This window comes from Dipodomys merriami, unplaced genomic scaffold (genome assembly GCF_024711535.1).
Source record: "Dipodomys merriami isolate MVZ:Mamm:240054 unplaced genomic scaffold, mDipMer1.0.p SCAF_1, whole genome shotgun sequence".
NCBI classification, from domain to species: Eukaryota; Metazoa; Chordata; class Mammalia; order Rodentia; family Heteromyidae; genus Dipodomys; species Dipodomys merriami.
Genome location: NW_027202270.1, coordinates 122,269,808 through 122,290,432, shown reverse-complemented (window position 1 = coordinate 122,290,432; position 20,625 = coordinate 122,269,808). Strand labels below are relative to the sequence as shown.

General features: G+C 39.0%; 1 protein-coding gene across 1 annotated transcript in view; it reads left to right on the top strand.

Moving 5' to 3' along the window:
• The window catches only part of Tshr (thyroid stimulating hormone receptor), a 113,759-nt gene that overhangs the window by 71,873 nt on the left and 21,261 nt on the right, over positions 1-20,625 (top strand). Inside the window, exons 4-8 of the mRNA XM_069989551.1 lie at positions 580-654; positions 2,105-2,179; positions 4,075-4,152; positions 7,697-7,765; positions 15,754-15,831. Of these exons, the coding sequence (XP_069845652.1) occupies positions 580-654; positions 2,105-2,179; positions 4,075-4,152; positions 7,697-7,765; positions 15,754-15,831 (375 nt within the window). The remainder of the gene's footprint in view (positions 1-579; positions 655-2,104; positions 2,180-4,074; positions 4,153-7,696; positions 7,766-15,753; positions 15,832-20,625) is intronic.

The window sequence follows — 20,625 nt, the reverse complement described above, 5'->3', positions numbered from 1 at the left end:
TAAACCTATGTAAATTATGGACACTTCAAATATCACAGTATATATGCAGAATAGTCTTAAATTACTGACATTGTAAAATAAACTCAAGAGGATTATTAAGGTTCATTTTGTCCTCTGCCTCTGAAATAGCAATACCAGACCTCACTATTCTTTTTGCAAGACTCTCAACCATCCAATGACTCACTTAACCTCCCACTCCAGGGCCCCATTATCTTGGTCAGGATGCTGGCTATTATTAATATTAAAGATAATTGTCCTCAACTCCTCCTCAAGCCATCAGAGCAGTGTTTGGGGTTCATTTTTCCTACCTGAATCCAAAAGGGAAGCAAAACAAAAACCCTCTGAAACTCCAGTGGAGACAAAGGTGGTTTGTAAACTCAAATGGACTGAGAAATGAAGTCATTGAAGCAAGAGGGACACAATCATGTTCCTTTGAGGACTCTTGTCCATTGGGGCAATTACCAGAGCACAATAATCAGTCAGCAATGCATACATGCACATTCTCCTCCTGGATTTTGTGAAACCTCATTTATGTTTACGGATAGACTCTGTTGACTGTGCTTCTGGTGGCTTTTACAGAGAAATCCGGAACACCAGAAGTTTAACTTCCATAGACCCTGACGCCCTGAAAGAGCTCCCCCTCCTGAAGTTCCTGTAAGTGTAACTCCTTTCTCACCCCATCTTCTTTCTTTTGAGAATTAGAATGCTAATGTCTTCCAGTCACCTCCCTAGAATGCTGTCCTTTCAATGATGCATGGCTTCAGTGAAATCACTTCTTGATGGGCAAGGTATCCAATGAAGTAGTTCACATATTAAAAACCTATTAAAAAAATGTCAGCACCAAGTGTGGGAACAAGAGAGCCACTCCAAGAGATTTAAAAAAAAGGAGAAAGTGCCATCATGTGTATATATAGTTTTAATATGTGGTATCACAAGACAAAATAAAGCGAAATCTTCACTGGTAACTAGTCAGTTCTGTTTGGAAATAGGTACTGAAGCATTAGGGTGGCTTTCACAGAGGAAGAAAGGTCGCAAATGATAAAGTTTAGTCTTTCATAAGCCACGGAACAAAAATAGCCGGGGCACCACTTGTGCATGGCCTTAGTCAGGCCTCACAAGCTGGCCATGAGTGACCAGAGCATTTTTGCTCTGCTTCATCTTTATGATGTAATGCAGAGTTATTAAGTGTTCATACCATATTATGTGCAACTTTTAATCTTGACATTTTCCCCTAGATGACACAAACTTGTGTTGGGGGAGGGGGGGCGGGGAGGAGATGGTCTTTGAAATTTTCCTTCTTTTCCTGAACATGTTTTTAGATGTTGTTGCTACTACTCACAGGTCACTGTTACAAGAAAAGGTCATTCTTAGCAAAATAACACAACAAAATGTTTATCTTTGAACAGGAAAGCCTGGATTGAATTGAGTAATCATGTGTCCCTCCCTTTTCCAGCCTCCTTCTTTTTCCCATCTCCTTCACCCCTGCCCCAAGCCCCACCCCACCACATACACAAATTCCTTCTAGTTAAAACAAGGAAACATCCCCTCACCCACACACACACTCTCACACACACACACACACACACACACACACGAAAGACACTGCAATTCCTATTTCTAGGAATTCAGCTGGCATTCTAAGCAGAGCAAATGTATTGACATGGGATTAAATTATTGTGTCTTGAAGGGGCATTGTCCCCTAGCCGGGCACTGGTGGCTCATGCCTGTAATCCTAGCTACTCAGGAGGCTGAGATCTGAGGATTGAGGTTCAAAGCCAGCCTGGGCAGGAAAGTTTGTGAGACTCCACTAGAAAACCGGAAGTGGCGCTGTGGCTCAAGCGGTAGAGTGCTCACCTTGAGGTGAAGAGCACAAGGACAGCGCCCAAGCCCAGAGTTCAAGCCCCATGACCGACCAAAAAAAAAGGGGGGGAGCATTGTTCCATCCCACAGTTGGAACTTTCCCACTGTCACTCAGAAACTGAATAGAATATTTAGGATTTGACTTCCAAACCACCTTTTCAGCTACTATATTTTTCCACTTCGTATATATTAATTTCTTACCTAAAACCTTTGCTTTCTTTCTTTTTTGTTTTCTATAATTTAGTGGCATTTTCAACACCGGACTTCGAATATTCCCCGATCTGACTAAAGTTTCTTCCACTGATGTATTCTTTATACTGTAAGTATGTACAACGTACAGTATTTGGTACTAGTTCGCTTGTCACTGACAAGAATGAGAGTACAGCTATGGCGATGGGCTGAAGCCAAGTAAAGCAATTCATTTGAGGAAGAAAGAGTGCTCAATGTGTGAACACTGATGGCTGATATAAGACGGGACTGAGACATTACACTGGGATTTAATAATGTGGGCCACTAGTGATTTTACCAAGAACAGTTTCAATCAAGGGCTGGGGGGGGGGGGGATAAGGAAACAGGGTAGGAGTGGGAGCAAGAGAGAACTGGAGGAGCTAAGTTGAGAACTCTTTCACCTGACACTGATGGCCCATGCCTATAATCCTGGCTACTCAGGAGGCTGAGATCAGAGGACTGTGGTTCAAAGCCAGCAGAATAGAAAAATATGTGAGGCTCTTATCTCTAATTAACTAGCAAAAGAACCAGACACGGAGGTGGGTATCAAACTTAAGAGCCTCACACATGCTACACAATTGCCTCTTAGACACCAAACCTTCATCCCCAGCCCCTGTTTAATTTCAGATTAGACAAATTATACAATACTTGTTGATGGAAATAATTGAAAATATGGATCACTAATCATCATAATGACTATTTGTCATAGTTTAATATTAAATCACTTTCCCAACATAGTCCAATACATTACATTTGATCTGCTCAATCACCTTTTAAAAGTTACTATTTTTTAGTCAATAAACCAGGAAACTGAGGAACAGAAAACCTACATGACTTTTGCTTGATCCAAGTCCAATGGAGCAGTAAATAGTTCTAGTAAGCTGGTGGGGGTAATATTGTAAGACTACTTATTTAGGAAGCTGAGATCTGAGGATATCCATTCCAAGCCAGCCAGTGCACGGCAGTCCATGAAACTCTTATCTCCAATGAACCACCAAAAGGCCAGGACTGGAGTAGTGGCTAAAAAGCCAAGAATGGAGCTGGGTTCAAGTAGAAGATCACCAGCTTTCAGCAAAACCTAAGGAACAGCACCCAGGCCTTGAGTTCAAGTCCTAGTATCAGCACAAAAAGAAAGAAAGAAGAAAGAAGAAGGTGGGAAGGAAGGAAGGAAGGAAGGAAGGAAGGAAGGAAGGAAGGAAGGAAGGAGGGAGGGAAGAAGGGAGGGAGGGAGGAAGGGAGGGAAGGAAAAGAGGGAGGGAGGGAGGAAGGGAAGAAAAGTCATAGTCAAACTAGTTATTCCAGTGCTTTTGGTTAGTGGCCCCAGTTCTTTCCCAAACCCTGTGATACAGATCTGTTTTATATATTTGTACAGAAGGGAAGAAAAGTACAGATGCAGAGAGAATTATACAGGTGGAGTTCATCCAACAGAATCAACATGTGCACTGATAAAACCCAAACTCTTGGGTTCTTTCTAACAAAACAAAAACAAACAAACAAAAAACCCTGCTTTGCTTCCCTGCTACAGAGAAGCTCAGTATGTCATGTAAGCAATCTTCCAGAAACAAGTCTGGCATAGAAAGGTTCTCAAGAGCATATGCCTAGCAGTTTCACAATAGAGGCTGTTTTAGAAACCCTCATGAAATGAAACCAATTCATCCTTTCTCCTGACCCTTCTATTGATGTAGAAAACTCCAGTGGCTACTGACAATGTATTTCAGATTCACAAGTTTCTGAGAACCTTTTATTCTCTTGAGATGAGGAGACTTCAGCCCATTCCCAAAGCTTGCTCGCTTACCATGCAGGGGACTTAGCATATAAATCTAAGACAGTTCTCATCACTGCAAATGACCACCTCTGGATAAAAGGAATCAGTGAAACTGAAAAATGAATAAGGCTGTGTTACATCAGGTTATTTAAAGTGTCTTTGTGTAACAGACCATTTCAAGCATTTTCTTTTCCAAGTGTTTTTGTCCCTGTCTCTTGCAGTGAAATCACAGACAATCCTTACATGACTTCAATCCCTGTGAATGCTTTTCAGGGGCTGTGTAATGAAACTCTGACACTGTGAGTATTGCTGATTTCATTCCTACCAACAATTAAGATTTTCTAGGGCCATTGTCTAATTTTACAGACCACCCAAGAACCCAAATTTACCTTTAGAGTATGTACTCCATAGTCAACAAAGGATTTCGGTAATTAAATAAGAACATTTACCTTTGTGTTGTCATAGTCTGTAGAACACTGTTTTAGGCAGTGAGAAAAGCATATTTCCTTCCAGCAATGGTTAATACATTTCTTTCCTGGGGCAGGACAGTCATACAAGATTGTAAACCTCTTTTTTTTTGGGGGGGGTCCGGTCGTGGGGCCTGAACTCTGGGCCTGGGCACTGTCCCTCAGCTCTTCAGCTCAAGGCTAGAGCTCTACCACTTGAGCCACAGTGCCACTTCTGGCTTTTTTCTTATGTGGTGCTGAGGAATCAAACGCAGGACCTCTGGCATGCAAGGCAAGCGCTCTACCACTGAGCCACCTTCCTAGCCCTGTAAACCTCTTTAACAACTGCTTTTTCAACAAAAGTAACTACACACAAACAAACAATTATACATATCTGTGTTCCAAGTGACATTCATAGGAACAAATCATGGATTCAATATGGCCTCTAGTACTTGTGGCATAGTAGTCTTTCCTCAACTATCTTCTTTCTACAGAGGGAGAACCTCTGAGTAAATCTGACTTTACCAAGGACACTGAATTACAGAGCAGTGGTGCTAACAGCTTGGCACACTCTGAGTTCTTGCTATCCCTCTAGAATCACCAATGAGCATTAGGCTCCTAAAGAAGATGGGAAATAGAAAGCATTATTTTTCCAGAATTTTGGATGGGTTTGCCTTATGCTTGCTTGAGCAGGGATAGTCAGGAAAAGTTCTAATGGAGAAAATCAAACAGAAATATAAAAGATAAGTAAATGTTCCACGGTGGTAGCAAATTCTCTCATTATATTAGCCACAAAGTAAAATTGTGACCACTTCAACAGTTCCCTTCCATTTTCAGTACCACTACCTTTTTTTTTTTTTTTTGTCTATCATGGGGCTTGAACTCTGGGTCTAGGTGCTGTCCCTCAGCTCTTCAGCTCAAGGGTAGCGCTCTACCACTTCTGGTTTTCTGAGTGGTTTATTGGAGATAAGAATCTCATGGACTTTCCTTCTCGGGCTGTCTTTGAAGTGTGATCCTCAGATCTCAGCCTACTGAGTAGCTAGGATTACAGGCATGAGCCACTGGTGCCTGGCCCTCTTTTATTTTTATTTTTATTTTTTTTCCCTAGATTATCACCTAAGCTCCCTGGCTCTGGTCACATTACAATTGGGTTCTCTATGAGATGCAAGCATGATTCAGTTACTCCCAGAAAAACAAATACAAGCTTTCATATGTTTTCCCATCATTTTGGGCCTGGCCACTGTCCCTGATCTTCCTTGGCTCAAGGCTAGCACTCTACCAGTTGAGTCACAGTGCCACTTCAGGCTTTTTCTGAGTAGTTTATTAAAGATAAGAGTCTCATGGATTTTCCTGCCTAGGCTGGCTTGGAACTACCATCCTCAGATCTCAGCCTCCCGAGTAGCAAGGATTACAGGTGTGAGCCACCAGAGCCTGGCTATGGTTTTCAATTCTTATAATGTGTATGTTGCATGATGAAATGAATTAACTATTTACAAAAACCTTGAATTTTTTTAATATATAATTCTCACATCTTTGTAAAAGCTGCAGTTTAGAAGTAAAAGTTGATTTAACTATTGGATAAATTAATTAGCTATGGCTTCTGTGAAACATTGCGATCCTCACTTGGGATACTTGAGTCACCAGGATTAAACTTACCACATAATTACTTAAGACAAAAACAAGCACATAAACAACAATAAAACTGAGATTGTTCTCAGTTCTTCACAATGCTATAGTATGAATGCAAGTTTTAAGATGCTGCATATAGCACAGTCATCTCAAAAGTGACCCCCCAGTGTATCAGAGGCATTGTGTGATTTGATCTTCTTCTGGCTAAGCATTATTATCATATTTTTAGAGGTAAAGAAACCGAGGAAAAGAAAGGATAGGGAATTTCCAGGAATGCCTAGATACTAGATGGCAGACCCAGGTGTAGTTCCAAATTTGAATTGTCCCATGTGCTTCATAATGTGCTCCTAGAGTTGGCACTTGGTGAATTACAGTTGGAGTTAAAGCTTCCACAAATTCTGCCTGATTGTGGTCATGGCTGTCATTCATCTCTTCTATTTCAAATGCATAACCGCAATAATCTCCATGGATCTCAAAGTTCCCAGGGCTGTACTTTTTACTCTGCAGAAAGGAAAGACATGTGCTGATGGTAGGTAGAAGGTGGTCCTGGACCCAACTGTGCTAGGCCAATATGTTTTTGGTGAATCACCTCCCTACTTAAGGGGGGTAACATTTCACATTGGCTCCCAAGGTGAAATTAACTAATTGCAAAAATAGCAACAAGTGAAAACATTAAAATTTTTCTATTTGTTTTCTTAGGTTTGTCTATGAAGGTCACCTTAATTCATCTATAACTACTAAGCATTCAAACTGTGATAAATCTTAAGAAAAAAGGGTCAAAAACAAATATGAAATAATATTTTAAATAGAAAAAACTGTTCATTCAGATGAATGTTTTTCAAAGTGTTCATCTCAAGAAACTGCAGTTATATCTCCACTATTGACACCAAGTTAGCATTACCTAAAACCCTTTTTTCCCCTTTCATTTCTTGATATATGTGTGTGTATTCAAGATATGGGGGATACATACATATATTAAGTATGGATATATATACACATATAAATAGAGTCCTATATATGATAAAGAAAAGGGCCATTATTATAGGAAACAATTCTGTAAGACACAGATTATTAAGCACAAATTTCAATTATGTATGCTTTACATATCAGTTACCACATAAGGATGTATTGATGTTACTGTGTTTGAAAGGATATGAAAGATTGTACTGAATGTTGGATGTGAGCAGTCTTGAAAGATTATGAAAGTTATATTTGAAACAATGGAAGATAAACTGTTTATAGGTCTATAGTTTATAAGTGGAGGCTTATCCTTAATGAATTAGCCATCTATAGCATAAAGTGAGTTTCTTACATGGTATTCAGGTTGGAAGACTGGCTTTTTTTTTCTGTACTTACAGCACCTAGAAAAGTGGCTGGGACATAGTTGTTGACTGATGTTATGATTTGTATTCTACATAATAGATTTGGAAATGTAACACTAGGCATCCATTGCCTAGAAAACCAAAAATTGATTTTTTTAAATGTCAAAAAAAGTATAAGTCTGGTTCTAAGAAAAGGTTTACTGGCACCTAAGTCTGGAGAATTGCTGTTAAAGTTATTAAATATTATCTTATGTCCCAAACAAGGTATACTTCAAAGTTTTCTTGTGGGGTACATATGATACACCTATGGAAATTTATGCAAATTCTTGATAAAACTATGAGAGCTAATGCCCTATAACTCAAAAACAAAGGCCAATACTACCTCTCACAAACCATTGACTCTCTTCCTCTCTCTCACTCTCTCTGTCTCTCCTTGTTGATTGTAGGAAACTATATAACAATGGCTTTACTTCAATCCAAGGACATGCTTTCAATGGGACTAAGCTGGACGCTGTGTAAGTCAAGGGTAGCCATGGCAACTGCTACCTTTCTCCACCCTTTCCTTCTCAGGACCAGCCAGTCAGTCAGAATTCTACTGAGAGATAGGTTCTGTCAGATAATCTATCCACTCCAGAGTTAGTACGCTAAGATGTGGAAATAATGCTAAGGAACTCAATTAGGCCAGCTGAAGTAGAGATTCACATTAACTCCAATTCTAACTTTCAAAACTTTTATCCTCAACAAAATGGAGAAATATGGTTACCTGCAGTTATCTTGTAAAGATGCGTGTGTGTGCACGAGTATGTGCATGTGTGTATGTGTATTTATTTACTATGTTCATGAAGTGAAAGGGTATCCTCATACCTAAAATTATGCAAAAAATTAATGTTTCTCAGCCTTTTTTGACATATTTTTAGAAAGATGTCAGTTTGTGTTGGTAGTTCAGAAATAGTTGAAAAACCATACCCAAGTCTTTTTTCAAGATAAGTAATGCTCAAAACAGCTAAAAAAAAAAAAAAAAAAAAAAAAGAGCCTGTTCTCTTTTTATAACACTGCTTGAATATTTCTTTAATAATCAACTATGTTTTCAATATCATATATTGTTTTTTCAAATGTACCTACTCATTTTTGAGTGACTTATTACTCTAAGCAATTCATAGTTACTTTTTTCTAGCAATGATTATTGAAAAATCTGAAGTCCTTCTAAACTTGTCATGTAGTACAGTGCTTTTCAAACTCCATTGAGCATAGAAATCAACTGTGGATCTTGTTAAAACAGAGATTCTGATTCAGTAAGTTTGGTGTTTTTCCTACTCTCAATCTCAATACAGAATGCTCTACCTCTCATTACCAAAATGTGAGGAAATTTCCCTCTACCAAGTCTCTTCTTCATTCTACCCTAGATTTCTCATTCTTGGTTGATGGAAATTTGTTCTTAGATTTAAGCATGTCAGTGAAAACTATCATATGAATTCACTGTGTAATGAAATTGACGATCATGATAAGGAGCCCCAAAGTTGAACGAAAGCAGACTGAGCTGTTGGTGAAGAAAAAAAGATATCAAATGTCCATAATAATAATGAAATAATATACACTTGTGTTCTTAATATAGGACTGTTTCTTCTGTCTCAGTATTCACTGAGATTTCAAATAAAGGTAATTACCCTAAAAAGATTCAAGAATTGCATAGAGCACGTTAGCAATTTGGTGATTTCTCTACAAATATGTTCAGATATCTCTGAGCTCTAGCTTAAATAATTTATCATCCAAAAAAGCAATCATTTGCCTCATGCCAATTTACTGAAATTAGCAGATTTGACCTCAACTACATCCCCCCCCCCCGGCCTTTTTTGGTGTAACTGAATAATACTCTCACAGCCAGCTGAACAAATTCCACACTGAGTTGAAGCCCCAATGTCTCAGAAGCAGGTGGGTAATTAGAAGTTTGTGAGAATCATGTCAGATGTGCAAAAGGACAACATCTTGTGATTACCCATGGAGCCAAGCACATTGTCATCACTCAAGTGTGAAGTTAATAATAACACAAGCATGCTTGCTCAACAGATGTTGCACTGCACTCAGTCACAAGTGCAGTCACAAGTTCATTCTTTGGAATCTCTTTCCCATCATCCCTTTATTCATCCTGCTTGGATGTATATTGTTTCTCACACACTGATTCTCTGGAAATTTTGGTTGCCAAAGTCTAGTAACTAGCTACTATCTGTCAGTAAACACTTGAGCAGGCAAAAAAAAAAAAACAAAAAAACAAAAAAAAACAGTCATTTTGATATGCCAAGACACTAATCATTATGAATAGGGAAGTCAACACAGTAAATGTGCTAATTAGCATCACACATTAGCTGATTAGAAGTAAAACACCACAGCCTGGAGCAATGGAGAAAGATGACGGTAGAGAAGATTATAGGATTAGGCAAGCTAGTATTTCTCATGGGTAAGTATTTGAACAGCTTGTAGGATATGCTCCAAGACTAGCTTTTTCTCTCTGTCTATTGAAATCTTGAGCACTTTCTCACCTGTTTTTGTTTGTAAAAAAAGTGTCCTGAATGCTGCAACCAACAAGACTTTCACACACCTGGCTTGTCTTTAGACAAATATAGGATCCAGGCAAGGGATCTCTGTAGTTTTCTGAACATCAAGAGCTATGGGAAAGAAATATGGTCTGCCACAGAAGTGCTCCCGTGTGAGTCTCACAACATAACCAGGTGCCGATCCAAGCTTTCTCTAAAGGGATTGTGGAGATACAGGCTGAAATTCCATCTTGGAGATGAAGTATATCCTTAAACTCCCCAGAGAGCAAGGCTCAGCTGCATCAGTGACTTCCTCACCATAGTGTATTCCTGTCCTCCACATAAATCACTTCCTTCTAAACACTGCATAGAAGATGCCTCTCTGAGTTATCTAGAAAGTGGACTTCCATTTATTCATCCAACCAGTCTTTACTGTTTCAAGACTAACACATACACCCATGCAAGCACACACCATGCATGCATATATGCACACACATATTATGTCAGTTTAGTATTTCCCCCTTATTCTTGACTGCATTGTTTTTCCCTGTGAGATTCAGAATCTTTTAGGGTTTTAGGGTTTGGGTTTTTTGTTTGTATATATGTGTGCCAGTACTGGGGCTTGAAGTCACACCTGATTTTTCTGCTCAAAGTTGGTGCTCTACCAGTTGAGCCATATCTCCACTTCCAGATTTTTGCTGATTAATTGGAGAAAAGAGTCTCACAGACTTCTTTCCCCGGGCTGGCTTCAAATCTCAATTGTCAGGTATCAGCCTTTTGAATAGCTAGGATTAAAGAGGTGAGCCACAAGCACCCAGTGAGATGCATAATCTTAAATCAGGTCAGGGTTTCTTAAACCCTTGTGTCTTTTTCTCCAGAAATAATATCATTTTCTAGAGGTTCTGAAAGAGGCTTAAGCCCTCCACCCCAACATTGATGAGATATTGAACATCTTACTTTTAAAAGAAATAATCAGATCTTTTTTTATAAGCCCTTTCCTATGTTTGCATTTAGAAATCACAACTTTTCAGAAATTTCTCACTTCTTGTTGCAAGCATTTCTCTGTTGCTTTCTTTATGTTTCCCTTCTCCTTGCAAGGACTAGTTTAAGTTACCCTCCTCCTATAAAATTATTGTCTAGAGTAGATTTTCATTTAGCCTACCAAGATATGCGACTAATTTACCCAAGCCAGTCTACGGAATGTGGACAATAGAAATCAGAATAGGTCATAGACTTGATTCTGATGTGCCCCAAAATATTATACAATAATGGGGCCAGTAAGTGCTTTCTTCCTGGTTTTTAAGGCTTTTGCATCTGTATTCCCTCACCCTCCTCCCTAGACTTCATACGGAAGTTGGAAGGAATCTGAGACCAAATTAAAAGCTAAATGAGAAAGCCCTCAATGCTGTAAACAGTACTACAGGAGAAACATCATAAGTCAGCCTGGGATACACAGAGAGTTCCAGGCCAGTCTAGGATACATAGGAAGATCCTTATTCCAAAAGAAAAGTGCAGGCCTATAATCCTAGCTACTCAGGAGGCTAAGATATGAGAATCACAATTGGAAGTCAGTCTAAGCAGAAAAGCGAGACTTTTATCTCCAAATAACCACCAAAAAGTGAGAACTAGAGGTATGGCTAAAGTGGTGCAGCACAAGCCTTTAGTGAAAAAATTCTTCAACTTCTGAAAACAGAATCCAGGCCCAGTATTGTTCAAGCCCCAGTACAAGGGGGGAGGGAGGGAGGGAGGGAGGGAGAGAGAGAGAGAGAGAGAGAGAGAGAGAGAGAGAGAGAGAGAGAGAGAGAGAGAGAGAGGAGAGAGGGGGTAGAGGGAAAGGGAGGGAGGGAGGGAGGAAGGAAGGAAGGAAGGAAGGAAGGAAGGAAGGAAGGAAGGAAGGAAGGAAGGAAGGAAAGGAAGGAAGGAAGGCGGGCAGGCAGCAGAAAAAAAAAAACCAGCAAACAAAAGGAAATGCAAAAAGCAGAGCGGCAGTTGCATTTTTAAGCACCTAATTATCCCCAAGAGTTGAGTACCCAAACTCTGGTTTTAGAAAACATAGTCTCCTGAAAGGCCAGTTCATCTCCGTTCACGCTGGCTGCACCTCCTCTGGAACCTTCTTCCCTCCTGTACTCTGGCTGCCTTTCTCAATTTGAAGTCTTCTGCAGTGTTTCTGGTAAACTGCAGTGCTTATCAACCAGTCCCATCCTCAGGGGTGTATTAAATATCAGATGAAAACACTACAGAGTTGGACAAGCAATAATTTAGTGTTACAGTAATTTCTCATGATTAGAGCAAGCCGATTTTTACTCACAGCAGTCAGAGATGAAGAGGAAAATTTGATGAGCTCACCGGTTCTTACTTGATTTTCAACAGTCTGGGAACAGAATGTGATCTGCAAGCTGCATTGTCCAAACAATTCAAGCCAGTGCTGTCCTTATGCTGAACTCAGTTGTCTTTAAAAAAAATAAATTCCTACTATTCAAGATAGTTGTTTTCTCCAAAATGGCTCTTTCTGATTCTCGCTACCATTCACCAAAGAATCTTCATGGAATAATAATTTGAAGGGAATCAAACTATGAGCCAATGAAGTAATCCATTGGAAAAGAACAGATTGGTTGTTTGGGCCATCTTGGTGAGAGCTTTGAATATAAATATAATGATTAGTTCATTTCCTTCATGTCAAACTTAACAATGCTCTATGCTATAGTTTGGATCTGGACTTTGTCCACTACAGCCTATGATCAAAAGTCTTGGTTTTTAGTGGTAGACCCCTGGAGAAGTGAAGCATGTGGGAAGGAGGTTAGGTGTTTGAGGCTGTGACTTGGAAGGGGATATTGGGACTCTCTTCCTCTTTCACTGGTTTTCTAGTCACCACGATGTGAGCATATTCCTCTACCACTTGTTGCTGCCATGCTGTATCACCTAGCTTCTGCCATGATATGCCCTGCCATTTTACACAGGCTCCAGTAGCAATGAGACCAAACCACCATGGACTGAAATCTATAAAAGTGTGAGCCCAAATAAACCTTTTCCTTTTTTAAGCTGCTTGTCTCGGGAGTTGATTATAGTAATGGAAAACAATTATATCCTGGAAGCTGGTGTCTTGCTACTGCCTGAAGAGGCTCTAGCTGGGCCACCCCTTTGTAAACCCACTGCCTCAACAATCACGGTCATCAAGAAAGTCAATTTGCCGAATGCCACCCTATTACACACTAAGTGTTCTATTCTTTCATTCTCCATTATTTTTTCTTTAAAGCAAACACACGCGTCACACTCAGAGCTTAATGTGTCCATCTTACTACCTTGAAGGAAAGATGCTTTAGTTTCTTTGTTTACTGACAATTCCCATCCAAAAATAGCTAAAAGGGGGGCACTGAATTTGGCACTGGGTATAGAGCAATGACTAAGGCATAATAAGTTGCATTATGATTGGGGAGGAAGATAATACCCAAGCAAATGAATAAATAAACAAATAAGTAGTTACAGATTTTAATATTGCCATGAAGGAAATAAAAAATGTAAAGTTAGAAAGTAAACTGGTGGTGGCTACTTTAGATTAAGTATTCTCCATCTATTTTTTTAATGAAACACTCAAAAATGACTCAAATACCAATTTTTAAGATCCATTGTGTGGAGTCCTAGTACTTATCATTCATTTGGTTAATCCTCATAGTCCCCAGAAGATGATTGGTAAAACTCTTCTTTTGTGTGTGTTTGAGGGAGGGGGGAGTTCATGGTGCTTGAATTCTGGGCTGGGCGCTGTCCCTCAGCTCTTCAACTCAAGGGTAGCATTCTACCACTTGAGCCACAGTGCCACTTCTAGTTTTCTGGTGGTTTATTGGAGATAAGAGTCTCATGGCCTTTCCTGCCCAGGCTGGCTTTGAACTGCAATCCTTACAGCTCAGCCTCCTGAGGAGCTAGGATTACAGGCTTGAGTCACTGGGCATCCAGCTCTTCTTACCTTTTGTTGCTTAAAAGTTCCTGCTTTGTCCTAGTGGCTTGGCTCTTGTTAAGGAAAAGAGGAACTGCTTTGTGATAGGTAGGATTTTTGAAATGTAAGGTTTTTGTCTTAAACTGTTTTCAAGATGGAATTAAGACATGCCCAAGGCTGTTCAAGAAATAGCAAATGGTGCTGGTATTTTTTGAGATTACTGTGTATTGCTAATCTTATTTCAAAATCACCTTCTGTAAATACATTTTACCCTATTCATGCTAGCCAATCAAGCAGATTGTGAACCTGAAGCAATCTGAGCAGAGGGGCGGAGCCTGCTGCATTAGGGATAAATAGGGGAGCAGCTTGCTTACTTTGTGTGCTTGCTTGCTTGCTAGAATTTTGGCAGATGGGTCATCCTTTTGCAGAAGTAAAATGTTGCCTTGCTGGAAAAAAACAAAAACTGTCCTTACCCACAGGGTTCCAATAATGTGGGTCCAAGTAACCAGAGGAAGTTTCACTGTGACGGCCTTGGAAAAAGAATCCCCCTGATTCTAAGTCCTCATGCAGCACTACTATTATTACTCATCATCCTTAGGAACCTTTCATCCTTAAGATCAAACCCCATCACTGCCACAATAAAAGCATTATTCTTAAGCAGACATCCTAAAGGTCCCCATTGTATTCATTTTGCAAACCAAGGCCACTCACTAGACCTTAAACTAGCGAGGCTAAGCTATAAGTTATTTTAAATGCATCATTTATTGGGATCATTTGTAACAAAGATACAGAGGTAGGTATAGATATGGACTTTGTTTCTTTTTAGATAATTTGGATTTATAGGAGAAAAACAAGCCGGGCGGATTTATAGGAGAAAAACATGCCTATAATTCTACCTACTCAGGAGGCTGAGATCTGAGGATCGGTTCAAAGCCAGCCTAGACAGGAAAGTCTGTGAGACTCTTACCTCCAATAAAAACCACTTGAAAGCCGGAAGTGGCTCTGTGGCTCAAGCGGTAGATCTCTGGCCTTGAGCTGAAGAGCACAGGGACAGCTCCTAAGCCCAGAGTTCAAGATCCACGACTGACCAAAGAGAGAGAGAGAGAGAGAGAGAGAGAGAGAGAGAGAGAGAGAGAGAGAGAGAAGCAACAATGGGAGGGGAAAGGTCACTTACTAAATCTTTGGGAGCTTTAATTCATTTGGGAGAAATTTATGTTTCAAAATTTAAGTCATTTGGTGACTTAAATTGCTTAGAAATTACTGTGCTCTTCAAATGTCCAATGTGTTCTGAAATGGAAAGATCAATGTGTCCATCAAACCCCTGCCATTCAACATACGTTTGAAGTCTTATCTGTCGGAACACTTTTCATTCCCTCCCCCACCCAAAATATGAGGCAAAAAAAAAAATGCTGCCATTCAATTACATTTGAATTTTAACTAAACAACATGACTTTTCAACCTAAGAATGTCTCTGAAATTACATGAGGAACACTTAAAGAAATTATTCATTGTTCAAATTAAATAAGGTTTAAATTACTCTGGCATCCTGTGTTTTCATTTGCTAAATCTGGCAACCTTGGCTCAAAGATCTGAATCTCTGACCATCTCTAGTACCACTCACTGTTCTCTTCTTGACTTAAACTCTGTCTTCAAAGCTAAATTGACTGGAATACTAGTCAAGATTGAGAAACAACATCTAATTCGGTTGGTATTGAACAGAAAAAGTACTAGCAGCACAACTGCCATATGCAAAGAGACAGGAAATTTAAGCAACACTGTTAAAATTTAGATATGCAAACTAGACCATGAACGTACTCATCCTCAATGATTTCTGTCATAATAAATGCATATCAGGCTTGCACAATTGGAATATGGAATGCATAGCGTTTCAGCTTGAAGAAAAGGTATCGTCTAAATTCCCCAAAAGCCAGTTAAAAGTTAGGAAGGCCATGATCACATTTTATTTTGATATTTGCACTAACTCGGTATGATTGCTTAAATTCACCTAATCCATTCTCCTTCGTCTCTCTTTCACTCTCTTGTCTAGCTACCTGAACAAGAATAAATACCTGACAGTTATTGACAGAGATGCATTTGGAGGAGTATACAGTGGACCAACCTTGCTGTGAGTAAGACAAACAAAAGACTATTTTAGCTTTTTTGGAATAGAAGGAGACACGAAGAAGAAACACTGATGTTCAAAAGTGGAGAAAAAGTGATTGTCTGCAATAAGCACTTCTAACAATATTTTCAATGTCGATCTGTAGTCTACCTATTCAAAGAAAATCCTTATTGAGACTCAGGAGGCCCCAGCGCCTGGCATGCTACTCAGATGAGTGGTCAGGCAGCACAAAGAAGTTGTCTTCATGGAGATGCTACTTCTTTGAATTTTAAGACACAATGTCTACAAGTAGGTGAAAGGTCCTCTAGATTTTGGAGAGAAAATACTTATGAATGTATTAAAGAAGAATATTAATAACAGTTTAATTGACATCTGGAAGCACTGAAAATCACTAGAGAAGATGGGACGTAAACATTTTTTAATAGCTGACGAGGTGCCTGTTTCTGAATTTCCTCTGGTTTTTCACCACCATGTGTAATCAGTAAATAGACCTCTTTGTCATTTTCATTTTCTCCATCCTCTTGATTTTAGCCTAGTTTAGAATCTCATCAGTGAGAATCTAGTCTAGTCCTTGCCAAAATGAAATGTAGTAAAAGATGCAAAAGATAATCCACTAGGTCCAAACAGAAACTCTATTTTTTTTTTCTTGCTATGTCAGTGCTGGGACTTACACTCTGAGCTTCTCACTTTCACCCCACTTTATTGCTCATGATTGGCACTCTACCACTTGAGCAATGCCTCCAGTCTGATATTTTTCTAGTAATCTTGGAAATGGAGCCTCCCCCAACTTTTCTCCCTGAGCTAGCTTTAAACCTCAGTCCTCTAGGATCCTACCCTCCTGACTAGTTAGGATTATAGGTATAAAGTACTGCCACTTGGCTTGATTTTAGAAATAAGAACAAATTAGTTACGACTATATACACAGATAAACACTGACCACCACTGTCAGGTAAGGATGGATGCATCTTAGAGAACAGTGGATGATCTCTATCCTAAGGACCTGATTCCTTTGCTCTCTCACCTTTAACTGTACTTTCATTTTTATATTAAATGTACCCAGCTCAGTGGGTTTATGACCTGCTCTCTTAAAACCTACTGTACCATGAGGGGAGTTACTGCTAACTCATAGCAAATTAGTTAAATTCATTTTACATTTTTCTTTTTACAAAAAGATCAAAGGTATGTATGTGTGGGGGTTAATATTTTCTATAGTAAGTCTCTGTCAGAAATTTTCTTAATCATAATCAATAATGAGGAACATTACTCCTTTTCTTATTTTAAAAAATGAATGTATAAGCTGGTTGCCAGTGTACCTGTAATCCTAGCTACTCAGGAGGTTGAGATCTGAAGATCTCAATGGAAAGAAAGTCCATGAGTCTCTCTCTTTTTTTTTTTTTTTTTTTGGTCTTGGGGCTTGAACTCTGGGCTTGGGCACTGTCCCTCAGCTCTTCAGCTCAAGGCGAGCACTCTACCACTTAAGCCACAGCGCCACTTCCAGTTTTCTAGTGGTTTTTTGGAGCTAAGAGTAAATACCTAGTAAATATTTGATGCATTGTAACTGAATATCCAATAGTCATGGTTTGGTTGTCATTGATTGTAGAAGTTCAAGGAAATCTGAAAGTCTAAAATAAAGAGACTTAAATGCCATCTGTATTTCTGCCTTATTAAGTTATAAATATATATGTGTCTGTATGTATGTGTGTATATATATACATGTATATATATATAACAGAATACATTCATCTCTAACAGTCAACAAAAACGGTAAAATGCCACTAAGTAGCTGCACAAAGGTGTCTCAAGTGAACATGTGAATTCATGTGTACAATGCAAATAAACCAGTGTCACTCTTTCCATCATTCTCCCTCCTACACTTACTGATTTAATCAAGATATTCAATCCCATCTTCCATTTTTACCATTTCTATTTTTGAATATTTTGTTTTCTTTTCATTTTATTTTGAAAGAGAAGCTCTTGGTGTTTATAATACCACAGAGAAGAACATACCAAAATTCAATGCCTTCCATAATAATCAGTGTCCTCTAAATTCTAAGTTACATAACTCTCTTTAATAGCATTTAGCATACTGATGAAAATTACCATAACATAATAGTCCCAACTACTATTATAAGAACCTCTAAAGAAGAGGGAATCTTTGCGATATTATCCTTGAGTTCACATTACATGTAACAACAAAAATACACTTTCATAATCATTATTTGTTGCTATTAGATCAAATCAGTCATTTGAAAATCCACAAACTACTTTCTTCTTTGGATAAAATAGGTCTTTGGGGGGCTGGGAAGGTAGCTCAGTGGTAGAGTGAGTACTTGACTTGTATGCATGAGGCCCTGGGTTCGATTCCTCAGCACCACATACGCAGAAAAAGCCGGAAGTGGCGCTGTGGCTCAGGTGGTAGAGCGCTAGCCTTGAGCTGAAGAGCTGAGAGACAGCACCCAAACCGAGTTCAGGCCCATCACCAACAAAAAGAAAAAAGAAAAAAAAAAGGTCTTTGGTTTATGTTGTTTCTTTATGATTACTACAAGATTATACTGAACATGGCTAAAAGTGTGTGGCAAATTTCTTTCCAGTGTGACACAGTCCCCAGGTATGTAAGTACATAATTTTCTATGTGGATCCTGGGCACAATTATGTTTTATTCAGGTCTAATTTACATATATTGACAAACGTGAGGCTGAAGGTTTTTTGTTTGCAGTACTGGGCTGAAATTTAGGGGTTTTTACTTGTTAGGCAAGCACTCTCACTTGAGACATACTTCCAATACTTTTTCTTTCTTTCTTATTTTTAGTTTATATTCCAGCAAGGGTCTCAAAATAACTTTGCCCAAGGGGCTTGGGCTACAGTTCAACCTCCATCTCCTGAATTGCTAAGATTACAAGCACACACCACTATATGCTGATTGAACAAACAGAATTTAAATGTAGAGTTTAATTATTCTACCCTAGTTAATCCTAAGATTATTTTTATTACCCAGAAACTTCCCTCATGTAAAAAAATTACATATAGTTAAATTTTTCTAGAATAAAAATCTAACAGTAAACTTGCCAAGTCATAGGACAGATGATGTTAAACTTCATAGGAAGTATGACAAAACTGTTTTCCAAATTATCAACAATTTCTACCAGCAAGCTCTGATATCAGGGCTCCATAATCCAACCCTTTTTATTTAATCTCTCTCCCCTTCCCTCCCTCTCTCCTTCCCTCCTTCCCTCCTTCCCTCTCTCTCTCTCTCTCTCTCTCTCTCTCTCTCCCCCCCTCTCTCTCCTTCTCCTTCCATCCCTCTCATCTCTCTTTCTGTGCTAGAGATCAAACTCAGAACCTTGCACTTGCTAGGCAGTTGCTCTACCATTGAGCTACATTCCTAGCCCTTGGCATGTCTCATTTGTTTTATTATTGATCTTGTTGCTTTTTAGTGCCTATTTGACTCACTGTTTAACTCACACTAGCTTTGAAAGCACAATATTGCCCAAGCTGGCTTTGAACTCATGCTTCCTCCTCCACACTGCTGAGCTATGCAGTACAACACCTATCTTTTTGAGCTAGCCATTCCAATCCTTCATCTATTTTTTTGGTCAAGTTTCTGTCTCATTATTGAGTTGTAATCCTATAATTTGAGGCCTAAATTGTCAGTTTGGCTCTAAACTCCAATTCTCTGCCATCTCTAGCTTACATTTCTTTCCTTGTCTGGCTCTTTCCTGAGGAGATGTGGTTAATCTACAAGCTAGGACCTGGGGCACATTTGCCATCGGCATCTAAGCTGAGTGCTTATTAAACTCCATGAAAGTTATGAATAAGAAGCTGTCTCTGTTTTACAGAGATAATAGTCAGATTTTAAAAACATATAAATAACTAACTATAGCCTAAGTATAATAGAAGAAGAACCAGAAGAAGAGATAAAGAATCATGGTTTCTGGTACCAAAGACCTTAATAAGCAGGATAATATTTGAGCTGGGCTTCAGGTGAGGGGTGGAGGTACACAGATAAGTGGTAAAGAACAAAGGTAAATCTTCAGAGGAAAAATAAATAGAACCTGGGCCAAAAATTAGTGTTTAAAAGATGTGTTGAAATCATGTCATGGGAAACCTAATCTGATGAGGAAGGATGGCATTGTCATGGAAATATTAGTAACAGTGCCTAATCCTTTCCAGGTGGCCCTCTTCAACTCACCGTGCACATCTAGCCTATGTTTCACTCTGTCCATCCTCAGTCCTGACACTAACAGTCCTGGGTGCCTCAACTGGTACTGCTTTTCCCTACTTGGTAGGGACTAAAGCTCCCTCAGGGTAGAAAGGAATCAAACGCTGAAGACTAAACTAGCCTGTAACATTATATGTTATATACACTTATACTTTTTAATTATATTCATAATTATCTGGAGTCCTTTTATCTGTAAATCCTGATTTTGATATTTTATTATAAACAGAATCACCACTCTGGGATTTATTTCTTAGAAAGATAAGGTAATAAATTTCTCAGCCATCTACCTTTTAGTGAGTGTCTACTAGGCTCTATACTAACCACTTTTTACAGAAATTTTATTTCATCTTTTCAACTCCACAGGACTTTTGCCTCTCCAAAATTATAAGAACATCCTCGCATAGTTTTTTGTGATTTTACAGTATTTATCACTTATGTGATGAAAGAAGAGAACTGAGAGCACAGAAACTCTCTAGTAAAGGCAAAAATTAAGAGTGTCCTATATCGTTTACCCATGATGTTATAACTAATTACATGATGCTGGCATTTGGCTAGCTGATGAGAGGGATAAGTCAATC